The following is a 15,724-nucleotide window of genomic DNA, read 5'->3' on the forward strand; positions in this document are numbered from 1 at the left end:
TTCGTTTGCAAGAGTGTTTGCAGAAAAGGCAAGGAACATCTATTGGATATATCTGTATATATCTATATATATATATCTGTATCATATATATCTATACCTCTATCTCTACAAAGCTGTGCTGGATACGTTTGCTCAGCCAAAGCTGAAAAGCCTCTGTGTCACGCAAGAGTCACCCAGAAAGCAGATAACCACCAGACATTGGGCCTGGTGGGATGGCTGTGGGATTTGCTACCTGGGGTAGTGTCAAGGTCAAAAGGGTGTTAACAAAAAGTACCCACTGAAGCAGTCGGGGTGCATGGGTTGTTTGATGTTCAAGAAACTGATAGAAAACTGGGATTTGAAAAGGTGGAGGAATTTGCCAGCAGCACCCTAAAACTGTGGTGTTCCCTGGGGGCCAGCTCGAGAGCGTATGGGAGAGACTCAGGAAATTCCCATTGAGTTCATAATCTTAGAATATTAAAATTAATGCCCAGGACCTTGAACATATTTTAACAAAAGCCTCCAAAATTGAAGTATCCTGAATTTTTTTTAGAGGTCATTGTTGCCATGTTGCTCTTCTTTTCACCCCTCAATAATACTCAACGCTGACAATCAGATAGTTCATCCATCTGAATTTCCATCTTTCATTTCCTGCCAACCTTTAAGATCTTTCTTGACAATGAAAGCTTAATGCTTCTGTTGCAGCCTTAATTAGGTGTTGCTGTTGCCCCAGCCTAACAGACCACTTTGTGAGGCTTGCCCCCAGGAGGGAAGTTTTCAAGACTGAAACCTAGTCCAGCCATAGGGAAAAGCAGTAGCGATGTGCCCGTCCTGCTCCGCACAGCTGCTGCTGGGGTGCAGAGCATCGCCCGAGACCAGCATTGTCCCTAGAGTCCTGGAAGTAGTGGGTCAGTTTGTTTTCAATAGGGGATTTGTCAAAATTGGCACTTTAAGATGAAGATGAGGGATCCTGGCTCCCTTTCCTGTGCTCCTAACATCAAGGCACAAAACTAAGTAGGAGAAATGCAGCCCCTGCAAAATTTATCGTCCAGGGAAGGGATGCTGTAGAACAGCCAGAGTAGGGACTGCCGTTGCAACCCTGTGTGCTATCGGTTTGGTAACAGCAACAGCCCCAGTGAGTGCTAACGACTGGTGCTGAGGTGTACAGCACCGCAGTCCGCAACAACCACCTAATTAGGTTCAAAAGAGGATTAAGCCTTTGGCAATAATTTCAAAATCCTTATGCACAAGCTCCAAGTACACCTGGTAAATGTTTTTAAGGTACCTAAATTATTTAGGATTGGCTGTCCCATTTCCAGATGTGATTCAGGTATGCAGGGGCCAGATATTTAAAAATATATAGGCTCCAGTAAGTGCATGGGGAGGACATGATTAAACTGCTACAGCATCAGCAGCATGCCCCTAGGAACGGATAGTGGAACCTGCATCTGCAGAGGCTTAGGAAACTTTCAATATCTGGCTCCAAAGCATCTGCTGGAGGACAGAATGAGTTTTCCGTGTCCCATTAAGCTTCTGAAAATTTTACAATGTGCCAGCAGTTAAGCACAAGCTTGCAAAGCAGTACTCGTTCTGTGCTGTGCTGCATTGCCCCAGAAGGCAGCTCACCCCAGCCCTGTGGGTACACCGGTCCACAGATGGGGCCGGGGGCGGCTCCCGAGCAGCCCCTGCTGTGCCGGCGTTCATGGCCATGCTCTGGCCATTGTCCACGAGCATTTGGGTTTTTCCGTGTTACGTCTCCAGCCCAGAGAAAGGTGAAAAAAGGAAAGGCTGAGATGCTGCTGGAGCCCTGGAAAGGGGGTCTGCAGTCCTGATTGCCACCACGGGGTCAAGAAAAGCACCTGTATCGCCCTCAATGTGTGTTTTTCAGGCCCAAAGCTCTCAGCTGCAAAGGCAAGGAGGTGGAAAATGTTTTCAACATCCGGACACCCGAAGATGCCAACCGTGTTGTGAAACTGGCCACGAGCAAGAATGTGGTTATCGTGGGAGCATCCTTCCTGGGTGAGTGCTCGCTCTGCGGGTGTCCGCATCCTGCAGACGGTCCCAGTCCCTCACCCAGTTTGTCACTGCCCAGTTAGAGGTAACCCACGCCTCAAACTGGATCTCAGGGTAGTCCAACCTCCAGCTTCAGGTGGGTGGTAAGGAATGTCCTTGCTGAAGAAATTAATTTTACTGAAGAGGCTGGGCCGTTCAGCTTGCATGGGCACAGATATTGCTGTCCCAGTCGTAAAAGTGTACGGCACGTCCAGTACTGGTGCTCGGGTGATTTCAAATCCAGCGTGTCTAGATTTGGCTTTGGTTGGGAGGGTCTTGTTGGTAGGTGAAAGCCTTTGAGTTTATTTCTCTTTTACTTTTTAGCAGGATGGTGAATTTTTAAAATGCACAGGAAAAATCTTACAGTTTCTTTGATGTTTCTTCTTTTTGCTTGATATAGTTCTAACAAAATTATTGTGAGTCCTGCAAGCCTTAAGTATAAATAGTTATTAGTCAGGGAATTTATTATAAAATGTTTGGTATTTGTTTTTCTTCTTTTTTTAAAAAAATTCCTGTTTTAACGGTTCAATCAATCCCATCTACAGAAAAGCATGTGATGGGCAGGGGGGGGCACTTGCAAACTGCAGGTCATTGAAAAGATCTGTTTCCAAAAAAGACCCCATAAATAGAAAATGTCTTGGTAAAGGTTCCCATGCAATTGCCAGCACCAAAATTGCCACGTTCTGATCAGAGAAAACAGCTAGTCACAAGGGCTGTTTTCAGCCCACAGCTCATTACCTCTGCTAAAACAGTCTCAGATCTAAGAGGAAGGTTTCTTTCATCTGAGGTCCATTGCTCCAAGTGCTACAGCTTCCCAGAGCACTTTGGGACTTCGTCATGGCCGGTCCCTCCCTTTGGTCTTTGAAAACTGCATCTAAGAACAAATTGCCATAAATCATAAATCTCTCCTGAAATGGTGTGGCCCCTTGTGGCTGCCAGGTCTGGTGGCACCCCAGATCTCCCAGTAGAGCAGCTCCAACCTCCCCAGCCAGGAGTGGGCAGACTGCTCCTCCACTGCGGCCAGCGCCAGGAGTGCAGGGCAGCGCCGGGGGGTTCCTGCAGCCTCTTGGACCTGCTTTTGCTCCCCAGGGATGGAGGTGGCTGCCTACCTCGCGGAGAGGGCCCACTCGGTGTCCCTGGTGGAGCTGGAGGAAGTCCCCTTCAAGAAGTTCTTCGGGGAGAGGGTTGGCCGCGCTGTCATGAAGGTGACCTCGCTTTCCCATCTGGGGGGTGGGTTTGGAGACAGAGTGGGTTTTGCTTGTTTCACTTATTACACTAATTAATTTGTTATTTGATGTTTATTGATTAAGCAGTCACTAGAAAGAACGAACAGGCTGCGTCTTCCCCCTCGTGGTCCATGTGCTGTAGAGCACCTTCTTCTGGACACGTGTTGGGGACGGAGGTGGTGCCGACCCCCTTTGCAGCGCGGGTCGAGGCGAGCCTGGAGGGTGGGCAGGGCACAGGGACACCAGGAGCGGGGTGGTTCGAGGTCCTGATGTCCCCTGCTCTGTCCCATGTTCCCCCTCCAGATGTTCGAGAGCAACAGGGTGAAGTTCTACATGCAGACAGAGGTGTCGGAGCTGCGAGAACAGGAGGGCAAGGTAGGGTGCAGGCAGGGGCTCCCCAGGGGCACTGCCGCAGCATCCCCCCAGGGCTGCCGTTCCCTTTGCTGCTGGGGTTTTGCCTTCTACTCTTTCCTAGCCCTCGAAATTCATATTCCTGGATTTAGCCCCCAGGAGCAAACGTGCTCTAGCGGTGTGTGGGGTGGTTTCATTGCTCCCACCCTGCTCCTGCATAATTCATAAGGAATTATGGTCAACTTGCATATCAAAAATGAAGTGAGCTTCCAGCTTGGCTTGCTGCTGCCACAGGGGATATATGTCCCTAAAATAACCGTGATGTCCCTCTTGTCTCATGCAGCTGAAGGAGGTTGTGCTGAAGAGCGGGAAGGTTCTGCGTGCCGACGTGTGTGTCATTGGTGTTGGTAAGGGGCTGTTGCTGCAGGTGCAGAGCCCGGCAGGCTGGCGGTGCTTTGCTCGGTGGAGGAGAAGCTGGAGGGGACGTGGCAGCAATGGGTCCCTGGGGCTGGGTAGCTGGGGGTGCTGGCGATGATATGCCAGCCCTGCTCAGCTGCCACATGAGTCTGCATAGCAAAGCTGAAAAAGGCCTTTCTAAAGCCTCCACCCCAAAATGCAACTGAAAATGTATTTGGAAAATAGTAATGGTTTCGTTTTTTCCAGAAAAAAAAACCCATCCAAACCAATTTCATCCTCTCAAATTGTTTTTTTTAAAGCCTCCCCAAACTGAATTTTTTTCCCTCTTTTTTTTTTTATATTGCTGCCGCTGCTGTAGAAAAGAATATTTTTCTCCTTTACACTTGGGGGAAAAAAAATCCCTTTCTCACTCTGTAACTTTTCAAAATATTGCGGACTGGAAGAATCACAGAATTAGTTTAATTCTGCTTTTGTTGTTTTATTGACTACTCCAATTTGTGAAGGCTAGAGAAACAAAAGATAAAAAAAGGAAAATGAAAGCTGAAGAAAAGGTACAGATTGTGGGGGAGGCAGAGGAGCCCTCTCTGGAAACCGAGGACTCCCTTTTAAATATATTTTTTCCAAAATATCTATAAAAGAGAAATGGATTGAAAATTATCTTCAAGCATGAGAAAAAAGTGGTGGGCAGATTACAGCGGTGCACTGTTGGCTTGGAGAGCAGTAGGGACCCTGGACGTGCGGAGGGGGATGTGGTGGGAGTAGTGGGGGCTCTGTAGGGTGCCTGGCTCTGCTCCCCACTCCCAGAGCAGCCCGCTGTCTTTCCCTTGGGGCAGACAGGTTGTCCGGGCAGGGGGAGGTCTGCTGGCCTCGGGGTCAGCCCCCCAGGGCTGCAGGGATGCCTGGCTACCATGCCGGCAGCCCTTGCCTTCTGCTGCAGGTGCAGTCCCAGCGACGGGCTTTCTCAAGCAGAGTGGCGTCAACATTGACTCCAAAGGCTTCATCATGGTCAACAAGGTGAGCCTGGGGGACAGCCCCTGCCAGGAAGGAGAGCAGGAGGAGCTGAGTCTGCTCTCCTCCGAGATGAGCTTCCCTGGGGCTCCAAACTGCTGTCGCAGGGGCGTTTCATCTGCCAAGATGCTGAGATGCTGGGAGCATCATGCTGGAGTGCCTGGGACCCCCCTGCAAGTGACGGGTTTGCAAACCCCAGCCCTGGATGCTGTGGCTTGAGTCCAGCTCTGAGCTGTCCTGGAATGGTGTGGATATTTTGTGGGGAAAGAAATGGAGAAAGATCCACCTTTTCAAGAATCCCAAAGGATCTCATTTTTCCTCCCCACCACCAGTGACTCTGATGGGAGCGGTGTTAGTGCTGATGGGTGGTGTGTGCTGTGAGCAAGGAGTGTGTCGGGGGTGCTGGGGCTCGTTGCCACCCACCCCTGCACTTATTGCTCATACGTGCAATAAGCCAGGCTCTATTTGCAAACACCAACAGACCCCAGTCTTCTAAGAGGGGCTCCAGGACACCAGTCTGTGTCTCTTTTTACTGGGTAACCCACTGGCAGAGGTCCCTGCCTGCGTGGTCTGCTTTGAAAGTGAAGAATGCTAAATCAAATCCCACCTGGGAGTCGCACAGCCGAGCAGAGGTTGTCCATGTGTTCCTGGGGACTGTGGCAGCTCTAGAGCAGTTCCCTGTTTCTGTTTGTGTAGGGTGCAAACCCCACCGACGCACACTTCTGCTTCCCCCCTGCAGATGATGCAAACCAACATCCCTGGAGTCTTTGCAGCTGGTGACGCTGTCACGTTCCCACTGGCCTTGAGGAATAATAAGAAGGTGAACGTCCCTCACTGGCAGATGGCCCATATGCATGGTAGGTGCTTTTCAGTCCCTTTGCTTTGCAACAGCAAATTGCTTATGGAAAAGAGCCTTTTCCAGATCTCTGGGAAATTTCCAAGCTCTCTAGCGAGAGAATGAGACAACTGCCGACAGGGAAACTGGGTAGTTGTATTAAACATTTTGAAGCATGTATATTTTATCCTGTCCAATATACCTTCATTTGTCAGCCTTCTTGACGTGTATTGCCTAACGATGCCTCGTTACAAACACAGAGGTGCCCAGGGACAGGCTTTCCCATACACTGTGTGCTCCCTGGCATCTGCAGTCGCTGCAGAAGCCTGATCTTCTCCTTGCCCCGGGACACTTAGGACCTCACATCCAAATCTTGGCTTGGGCTCACATCCCCAGCTGGGCTGCCCATGCTGCCGGGCTGGCCCAGGAGCATGCTGCGGAGCTGAGACCTTTCTCCCCTGGAAACCCTGTCATGATCGGCTGCCCTTGAGCTCTCCAAGGCCACAGCCCCTGGGGAGGCTGACCTCTGGGTGAGTGCCCTGGGTGAGAGGTTTTGGAACTACACCTTGGCCTTTGGACACAGCCCCCTTTAATGTTGGTCCAGACATGCCTCTGTGGCAGGGACTGTACCCTAACAGTCTCCATGCCCTCAGGGGGTTTATCCATCCCATGCTCATTTGCGGTGGGAGCTCAGCAAGCTCTCAGCTGTGTCACTGTTGCAGAAGTTGGGTTGAAACAGGCTCATGAGCATGTTGCTCGTGCCAGTGGAGGTAGCACTGGTGAGTCAGTAGGAGCTACACCACCGGGGAGGAGTCTGAGCCCAGCCTCGGACGATGCGATACATTTTCTTGTTGGTGCTTGTTGCTGTATGTTTTTTTTTTAGCCTAAGCTGGTCTTGGTTTCCCTGTACTCTGGGACTAGAGATGTCGATGCTGTGCTGCGACCTGAGGGCAGACCACAACACTTGTCCCGGCACAGCGCTTCCTCGCTTATTCTACCGCTTCTCTTCCAGGCCGTATAGCTGCGCTGAACATGCTGGCCCACGGCATGGAGATCAGCACAGTCCCATATTTGTGGACTGCTATGTTCGGGAAGAGCATCCGATATGCAGGTAAGGGGCTCCCCAAGGCTGCTGTAGAGTTTGTGCTGGTGGAGGTGTCCTGGGATAGAGAAGCCATAGCTGCCTCCCTTGCTGTGGACCCTCTGCACTAACCTCTGCCTCGGGTCTGCTTCCCTTCCTGGCTCCTGAGGGTTTTGGTAGCTCCTCCAAAACCTGTCTGCTCATGGCTGTGGGGTGCAGGGCCAGAGGGATGGCTGTGGTCACGAGGGATAACTCAGAATGAACAGAGACAGTCTCCCTGAACTTGCACTTCTCTGAACAAGAAGGGGTGCATTTTGGTCCCCTCATCTTCTGGTGCTGGTCTCTTGGTGACTGCAGGATGTTCTTCGTGTAGCTCTGGATTGAAACACTCTGTCTTAGGGGCTAGAGCTGGATCCAGGGGAATTGTTGCTGAATCCACTACTTCTTCTCTGCCTTCCAGGCCATGGGGAAGGATTTGATGATGTTGTCATTCAGGGAGATTTAGATGAACTGAAGTTTGTGGCATTTTATACCAAGTAAGTGTTTCTCTTCTCCATGTTCCTACACAGGCATTCGTCTAAACTTGTTCTGCTAGGCTGGAAAATATTTTTGCCAGAGCTTCTGTCAGTTGGTTTTGTTCCTCTCTGGACACTGAAGTTGCAGGACATTAATAAAAGGCCCTAGAGAAACCATGTGCTAAGCGTAAAGCAAGTTAAACTGGTCTTTGGACACAATGTCTCTGCCAGATGTAAGCACTTTGTTCATGTAATATCTGAGAGCAGATAATTACCTGGCTTCTATTAATCTGTTGCTGGCAATTCCCATCAAAGATTTCCTCCCATCTCATCACCATGTTAATGATTTGTGACCAGGGCTGGACTGGGAGCTCAGGCATCACTTTCTGCTTCTGGTTTGACAAATTACGCTCAGAAAACTCTTCTGTCTATTAACAATCTGTGAAGGTTAGCAAGAGTTCAGGAGCTTTTGTTACACCTGTAGTGAAACCCAGCTCTCCCCCAGTCTGGGAGCCTATCCTGCCATGTGTTGACAGCCAGGATATGTTGCCTCTGCTGTTCTTGAGCCATGCTGGCTGTTTAGACTGGCAAGACTGTGCACCATGAATTTATCCTCAAAATATTTGCTGCTGTTTATTCTTTCATTGCTTTTGTCCCATTCCAATCTAAAATCAGTGGCCACAGAGCCTCCTTATGCCTGGAGATGGAGGGGATTTCTTCAAGTGCTTTCTAATATTAAGGATGGGGAGAGTGAAACTAGGGAAGCAAAGGTCTGCCCGGCTCAGCAATCAAACTACTCGGCAGCAGCGTTCAGGCAGGGATCAGGAGGGAGCTCTGGACAGGAGCCAGCTCCTGCTCTGCAGAGATCGTCTCACCAGGGCTCGCTCGCTGCCTCTCTGTCCCATGCCCAATGTCCCTCACGGCCTCCCGTCTGTGTGCCCCTCCCCGAGGGTGGCTGCTTGCCCCCATCGCTCCAGGATGGGGTTTGGCATTTGGATGTGTCCATCGGGCTTGGAGAGACACTGGGCTTACTTTATCACCCCATGGCATGAGGCAGCTGGGTCCCTGGCGCTCACCCTCCTTCTCCTGTGCCTGTGCACTTTGGATAAAAACCTGCTGCAGGTGATGGGGCTCCAGCATCTGCTGGCACCCAGGGGCCCTTTGCACGTGGACGCACCTCTGAGCTCGCTGGCACCTTGGCTAAAATTGCCTAAAAGGGTGGGTTTGTGCGAAGGCACCACCTGTGCGGGGGAGAGCTGCTGCAAGGGGACGTTCCCCTTCTACAGCCACAGGGGCTGTCACTCCCCAGTTTGCTCAGTGCGTGTGAGCCAGGGGAAGATAAAAACCCATTTTCAGCAGTTTTGCTGCAGTGGTTTGCAGAGCTGTGTGTACTTTTGCTGCTGCATCCCCTGCGAAGCTGCTCCACAGCCATTGCGTTGCTCTGCCTTGGATCCCCTGGCCTCGCTGGCAGTCCCGTGTGTGCAGCAAATGCAGTATTATGGGGCCAGGCATCCACGAGCCACACTGGCACACATTTCTTTCCAGCATATAATCTTCTTTGAAACCTCTATTCCTCCTTTCTATACCAGAGCATTTAGCTATTTATCCCAACCCTATTTAGAAAGGAAATGTCAGATTGCTTTAATTAAACATCTGTAGAGCCTGTTCAAAAGGAAAGCCCTGAGCAAGATGCATAATCCCTGCTCTGTGCAGCGGCCCCATGCTCAGCATGCTGCTGGTGGCTGCCGGGAGGTGAGGGCTGCCTGGGCAGACCTGCTGGCATGCAGGAAAGCCGTGCTCGGTCAGCAGCAGCTCCCCGGCAGGCGGACGGCGGGGGTCCACCGCTAAGTGTGGTGTTGTTCTGCCACCCAGGAGGGGCTCCCGGAGATGGCTTTTGGGTACCAGGATGGCATCCCGTGCTGAGAGCCAGAGGTACTGGGGGAGTGCCGGCTGGCAGAGGGCCAGCCAGTGCATCTTCCACTTGGCTGTAATCAAGTCCCCGTCTCTGCTTCTGTGGGAGGCCACTGGGAGCATTTCTTCCTCTTTTTCTCATTTGGTGGTAGTTCTTCTGGTTGGTGCTAATGCTTTTGGACTGAGGGCACTGTCCCAAATCAACCATCCCCTCCTGCTTCCTTCTGCCATGCCCACCTGATGGATTGGACTCTTCTCCTCCTGGTGTGCGCTGTCTTGGTTGTTGCATGAACCGCTGGTAGTTCCCACTCCCAGAGCCTGTCCTCAGCATCAACTTTCACAATAAGGCTCTTTTTTCCCCAGAGTTTGAAGAAGAAAACTGTTTACTTATCCCTGTTCAGAGGTGCGTGAGCTGTGGAGGGGTCAGTGTGAGGCCCTGTGCCAGGAGGTGTACAGGATGGTGCTCTGCAGATGTCCCCATGGGACACTGTGTTCACCACAGCACCTCAGCCAGAACAGACCAATGTCACCCCACCCCTAAGACCCTGGAGATCTTGGGAGATCCAGGGAATTGCTGTTGTTATCTTCTTCACAGTTCTCCACTTCCATTGCGTTGAACCCTGCAGAGGAAAGGAAGACCAAGTAGACACAGTGCTCCACAGTACTCCATCTTCCCTCAGCCTTTACACCAAGATTTCTGATTGCTCCAAGTCCTAGGTTCAGGAAGGGCACTCTTGTTGCCTCTAAAGTTACCTTTTGAAAAAGAGGGATTCCTCCTGGCTTCCCCATCTGTCAGCCAAAATGTTTAAAAGCCACTGCTGATGTGAGATGCTCTAGCTCACCAGCTCCCCATGAGTTATTTAGCAAAACAACCAGCTACCCCATGTTTTGCTGTCGGAAATGTTTGGGCTGCGTCTACCTTCCCGGCTGGTCATGTCAGGCACTGGCTGGGCTTGAGGCTGAGTCGGTGGGTGGCTGGTGGGATTACGCCTTCCTTTCCTTTCCCTTGCACACCTTGGTTATTCATTCCTTTGGCACAGCACTTCTCCCCCTGGTTTTGATGGATAGGTCTCTCCAACCACTTCGTGTTTCCCAGCTGGGAGCTGGCTGTGCTCAGGAAACCAAACATAGAGGAAACCACTGAAGCTTCAAGAGCATGTGGTGTGGTGCAGAGCCTCCCAGGAGTCCTGAAGCCTCCGCCCCTGCTGTGTACTGAGCACCAGAGGCATCAAGCAATGGTGAAGTAGCCAAGGCCGAGGCCCTGTGCGATGGAAACAACTGCCTGTAGGTTCTCCCCAGGCTGTGGTTCATGGTGGGATGGGGTTCTCATTGGCAGTTTGTGTTTCTGAACGTGGGGCAATAGGAGAAGAAGGAATCTGCACTGCAGTGCCATCAGGTACTGCTGCAAGCGTCTTGGAAGGAGACTAGCTGTCTTCTGTAAAGAAAACTCACGAGTCCCTGCACATATAATTGGAGTTACATCCCTAAGGAATGGGGTCCTGTCCTGGGGAGAGTGGAGGACCTCGTTTACATCAGGCGGGACATCAAGCATCGCAGCAGAGAAGATGCAGGCTCAGAAAGCGAAGATCTCTTCTAAATCACAGCAGCAGCTCTCAAATGTGAGAGCCCAGCAGGCAGTTCAGCTGACCACACACGTGCTTTGTAATCTTGGGTGGTTAAGTAGCCTCACTGCCTGCCACGGATGCCTGTTTTCCGCTGTGAATGTGTTGTCGTCAACGTCTGTATGTTACTCCTTATTCTCATGTCGTCTGCTGGATGGAAGAGCCGCAGGCTATCAGAAATCTCCTCTGCTGTAGGTACACATCTCTGCAGTGAGCTAAGGATGCTTGAGGTGGGATTTCCAATGGCATCCAAGTCTTGTTCTAGAGCTCCTGGCAATGCGGCATCTCCCCCTTTCTGCAACCATTCCCGTGGAGCAGCACCCTGTGCTGGAGCCTGGCCGGTGTCGGTCTGTCTCTGGGTCTGGCTGGTGTGGACTAACTAAGCTGTGGACAAGCTTCAGTGGTTCCAGAGAAGATTCTGGGCTCCTGGTCTGCTCTGCACACCTGTGCTCGCCCATGGGACAGGAAAGCCAGACTGCTGCTTTGTTTTCAACTTGCTCTCCCTTATTTGTAGTAAGCTTATTTAGAAGTCAGAGCCTTTTGAAATAGATAGTCTTCTGTGATGGAGCTACCCCGTGGCTTTGAGGGACAGCTATGAGAGATGACTTCAACTACCATGGCTCCACAGAGATGAAGTGTTCTCTGAAACATGGCTTCTGCTCTCCTCCTCCTGGGAATCAGGCACATGTTCCACCCGCCCCCCCGCAGCTGCTCTTTGCTCTGTTGGTCATGGAGCTCTTTGGCAGCGGATTGAAGAGCAGATCTTGATTTGTTGGATGCTTCTACTCTTCAGCTTACTCAACAATATCACCAGTGTTTAATATCTTACCCACGCACCTTTTCTGATCTTTACATTGTTTGTCTATGCAGTTACCTATTCATGAGTCATCTACTGGGTTCAGTCTTTGAAGATTTACACTCAGGTTGACCTCTGCAAACCTCAAAGCAGAAGAGCCCTTCTTGTTTGCCTTGTGATCTTTAGCTAAAGCTCCTCCAGCATTTTTACATCCTCTTCCCTTCCGATCCATTTGTTTCCCATTCAGCCTTTGAGGTTGCATTGGGCCGCCAGCATTGGCATCCTGGTGGGTGATGGTCAGCCGGACTGGGACGTGCTGCTTGACATCCCGTATACACAGGGGTTTTGTCACTGGGGCTGGTGGGACCCTGCAGTTGGACACCGTAGCTGTCCCAGTGCCTTGGGAGGAGCATGCCTGTGGAATGGCTCGGAGGTGGGCACTCTGCCCACTTGGAGGTGGGGATTAGGAAGGGCATGTGGAGTAGCACAACTGAGTGTCCCACAGGGAAATCCTGACCACCTGCTTCTCCACTCCCTTGGTACAGGGCAGCAGCACAGGGATTGCCTGCCCGGATGGCAGCAACCACTTGGCATCCTTGCTGATGTCCAGGTTTTTATCCACCATCAGATCCACCTTTGCTGTTGTTTTCCCACAGATGCCAGGGTGCCCAGAGCTGTCTCCGTCCCCTGGGCACCCTAGTGATGCTCACCGCGCCAGCATGTGAGCATTGGTGAGACAACCGTGGGGCCAGCCTGCAGTGCCAGCTCTGAGACCTCTCCTGTCCCTTGTCCCACACTGCTAGCACAGTCCCCGTGGTGCTCATGCCTTGGGATGGGTCCTGACCCTGGAGTGGGTGTTTCTCTTTGCTTCCTGCTTCTCTCCAGCATGTTGCTTTTTGGGTGATGGAGCTGTGGCCACCTGGGGCTGCCCTAACTGCTCTGCTCTGCCCGGCCCTAGGAGTGACGAGGTGGTGGCTGTGGCCAGCATGAACTACGACCCTATCGTGTCCAAGGTGGCTGAGGTCCTGGCTGCCGGCAGGATGATCCGAAAGCGTGACGTGGAGTAAGTAGATGCGCTGTGGTAACCAGCAGTGCCAGGGCAGGGGCCGAACACAGCTGTGGGGTGCAGGGCAGGGCTGAGCACCCTAAAGCAGGACTCTGACGGGCACTGGGCAGCTCTTTCCCATTCCCCACTTCGTCCGTTCTCGCATCTCCCTTCCAGCCCCGGTCACTCCGTCCCCCTGATGCTGCCTCCCAGCCGTCTCCAGATCTGGCATCCTGCACACAGCGGTTTGTCTTAAACACCAGGATCCAAATCCTTGCACAGACTCGATGGGACAGTGGTGCTCACTGCCACCGGGCATTGGCATATCACCGAGGCAGCACTGCCTGATGCTGGGGTGCCCCTGGGCACCCAGTCAGTTGAGGGACCTGCAGAGAGGGGCTGGGTGTGCTGCCTGTGCACAACTCTCTGCAAGAGCAAAGCCTGGAGAGCTTGTGGTGCTGGGACACTGGCCGTTGGTGTCTCAGCCTCCGGTTCATTGGGGCATAGCTCATAGGCAAAGTGCATTTTTCTCCCTTCACTTTGTTTTTAAGACTTTGCACAGGAAATAGTGTACCCCTGCATGCAGAGGGTGGGTGTAGAACATGCTATGTAGGAAGGCAGGTGCCAGGGAGGTAATAACAGCCAGGAAGGAGCCTTTAGAGTGGGAATCAGAGCTGAGGGAGGAATGTGGGTTCCTGTCCCTGGGGTGTTTCCACATCTGGAATAAAAGCAGACTTTTTCAAAAGCTCAGGGATAGAAGCATTCTCAGCCCCCAGGCAGCCCCGAGCCAGCTCAGACATCCCGGGCACCCCTGGGTTGGGGAGCATGTTGAGGATCCACCCAGCCACCAGTGACCGGGGCAGAGTTTTGCCCATCATGTCCAGTACATCGGGAAATGGTTGCTGGCTGCCCAGTTTGTGGCTGGGATGGAGGTGGCATCTCATGGGCAGCCCGGTGGCGGGAGGTGATGCTCGCCCCCGTGGTGGGGCTCAGCAAGCCTGGAGGAAGCTGGACCACCTAAACCTGAATGTCTTTTCTCTCTCTGTCTCCTGCTGCTTTCGCACCTTTTAGGCTGTTTGTCCGCCATGGCAAGTACGTTCGGTTTGGGGTCCCGGGTGCGCTGGGTGTGACGGGCTGGCAGAAAGGACAGCCAGCCCCCTGCTTGGGCCATGTCCCTAATTCCTGTGTGGGGACACTGGTTATGGCTGCATGCTTGTTTTGCAGCCCCACCCCCCGTGGCAGGGGCGATGCCGCTGTGCTGAGTGGTGGGGCTGGGGGGTGCAGGAGCCACGACGGCAGTGGGTGGGTATGGCTGCTATGTCCCCTTTGCAGGGTACTGGTGCACAGATCTGCTGGGAACGGGCAGCTGCCTTCTGGCTGGGATCCCGCTCAGCTGGGGAGATGCCTGCCATTTGGTGGCTTTCCATGAATTTTCAGCTGAGTGCCAGAAGGACTTGTTTTAAATTTAAAAAATACTGTTTGAACTCAGTTTTACATGGAATTGAGGAGCTACCATGAGTTTTTGGACAGCTTTAGTGACGAGTGAGGGTGGAGAAAGGGGCGCTGCCGTCCTGCCCAGGCTGGCTGTGCCTCTGCGCAGAGCAGCACGGGTGCTGGGATGGGGACTGATGACCAATGACCAGACTAGTGCCGAGGGCAGCGCCCACGTACACCGAGCACATTTGCTTGTGCACGCTGGGAAACATCTCACAGCGCTGCTGTTTTTTTCTTTTTTTCAGAACTGGAGATATGTCCTGGCTAACTGGGAAAGGCTCCTAATGCCGCTGGTGGCTGTCCCTCCTGATGCTGTGCTCATGGGGAGATGGGATGGCAGCTCCACAGACAAGCGGGAACACCATGGTTGAGTCATTTCCCTTTGAGACTTGGATGAACCCGGCGCCTGTCACTGCACATTTACCTTCCCAGCAGACCGCCGACAGCTCCTCTGCCCCAGTGCCTACCGGGCTGGGGCTCTGCGGTTGCAATTCCTGTGGGATGCTGGAAAAGCAGCCCTCAGAGAGAGCGGGGTTTGCCACTGGCAGTGGGCATGGGCGCCGCGTGGCTGCGGATGCTGCTGACTGGCTAGGGGGTCCCCAGGCGGGTCTGCTCCAGGCATGTCCCTTGCCGCCGTAAACAGCACGAGTGCCTTTCATTGCTCCCTGTGCTTTCAAACACATTGCCCCTTCACAAATCCTTTTCGCTCCCAGCAGAGCTCCAATGCATATCCCCGTGGAGCTGACGTCTGCTCCCTCTCCGCATGGCTGCAGCACTTGCCACAGCTCTCCCCATGCCCACCCACCCTGGGGAGCACCTGGGGAGGCCAGGGAGATGGGGTCACGCTGGGTGGTCTCTGTACAGCCTGTGTTTGTGTTTCGCATTCTCCCTTCTCCAGGCTGGTCGCCCCATCCAAACTCCCCAGCAGAGGTGGGTCCCTGCCCAAGCTGAGGGCTCTGGAGCTCATTGGTCCCCATCCCAGCACCCGCAGCATCTTCCCATCCTGGAGTAGAAAAGGGGCTGGAGCGCTTTTCCCCATCTCTTGGGGCTTGGTTTGGGCTTGGGCACTGGCAGCTCTTGGTCAGTCCTAGGGTTTGGAGCGGAGGCTCCCTGAAGAGACGCGACAGCTGGACTGCAGCCCTTGGGCTTGGTGGCCATCCTTCCAGCCAGCCTTGTGATGTCTCTCTCCTTAATGATTATTGCAGGATTAGTGCTGCTGCTGAGATGTTACTCAAGGAAAAGTAGTCGGAGGAGTATTTCTGTCTGTCCTCCAGCCTTCGTCACTCATTCCTCCTGTGACCTAGTGACAAGGCTGCATTTCTCATCTCAGCTTTCCACGTCGGTGCTCTGCTGTCATGTTTTCTGCCCCTTGCTGGAAGAGGAGCCTTATCT

At 52.7% G+C, this 15,724-nt stretch overlaps 1 protein-coding gene across 1 annotated transcript in view; it reads left to right on the plus strand.

Annotated features, from left to right (window-relative positions):
* The window catches only part of AIFM3 (apoptosis-inducing factor, mitochondrion-associated, 3), a gene marked incomplete at its 5' end in the record, with an annotated part of 30,761 nt that extends 16,144 nt beyond the window's left edge, over positions 1-14,617 (plus strand). The window contains 11 exons of the mRNA XM_009585216.1: positions 1,868-1,998; positions 3,121-3,236; positions 3,561-3,632; positions 3,952-4,015; positions 4,963-5,039; positions 5,773-5,890; positions 6,881-6,979; positions 7,410-7,485; positions 12,752-12,856; positions 13,910-13,930; positions 14,578-14,617. Of these exons, the coding sequence (XP_009583511.1) occupies positions 1,868-1,998; positions 3,121-3,236; positions 3,561-3,632; positions 3,952-4,015; positions 4,963-5,039; positions 5,773-5,890; positions 6,881-6,979; positions 7,410-7,485; positions 12,752-12,856; positions 13,910-13,930; positions 14,578-14,617 (919 nt within the window). The remainder of the gene's footprint in view (positions 1-1,867; positions 1,999-3,120; positions 3,237-3,560; positions 3,633-3,951; positions 4,016-4,962; positions 5,040-5,772; positions 5,891-6,880; positions 6,980-7,409; positions 7,486-12,751; positions 12,857-13,909; positions 13,931-14,577) is intronic.
* Positions 14,618-15,724: the final 1,107 nt, after the last annotated feature.

This window comes from Fulmarus glacialis, unplaced genomic scaffold (assembly GCF_000690835.1).
Source record: "Fulmarus glacialis isolate BGI_N327 unplaced genomic scaffold, ASM69083v1 scaffold22189, whole genome shotgun sequence".
NCBI classification, from domain to species: domain Eukaryota; kingdom Metazoa; phylum Chordata; class Aves; order Procellariiformes; family Procellariidae; genus Fulmarus; species Fulmarus glacialis.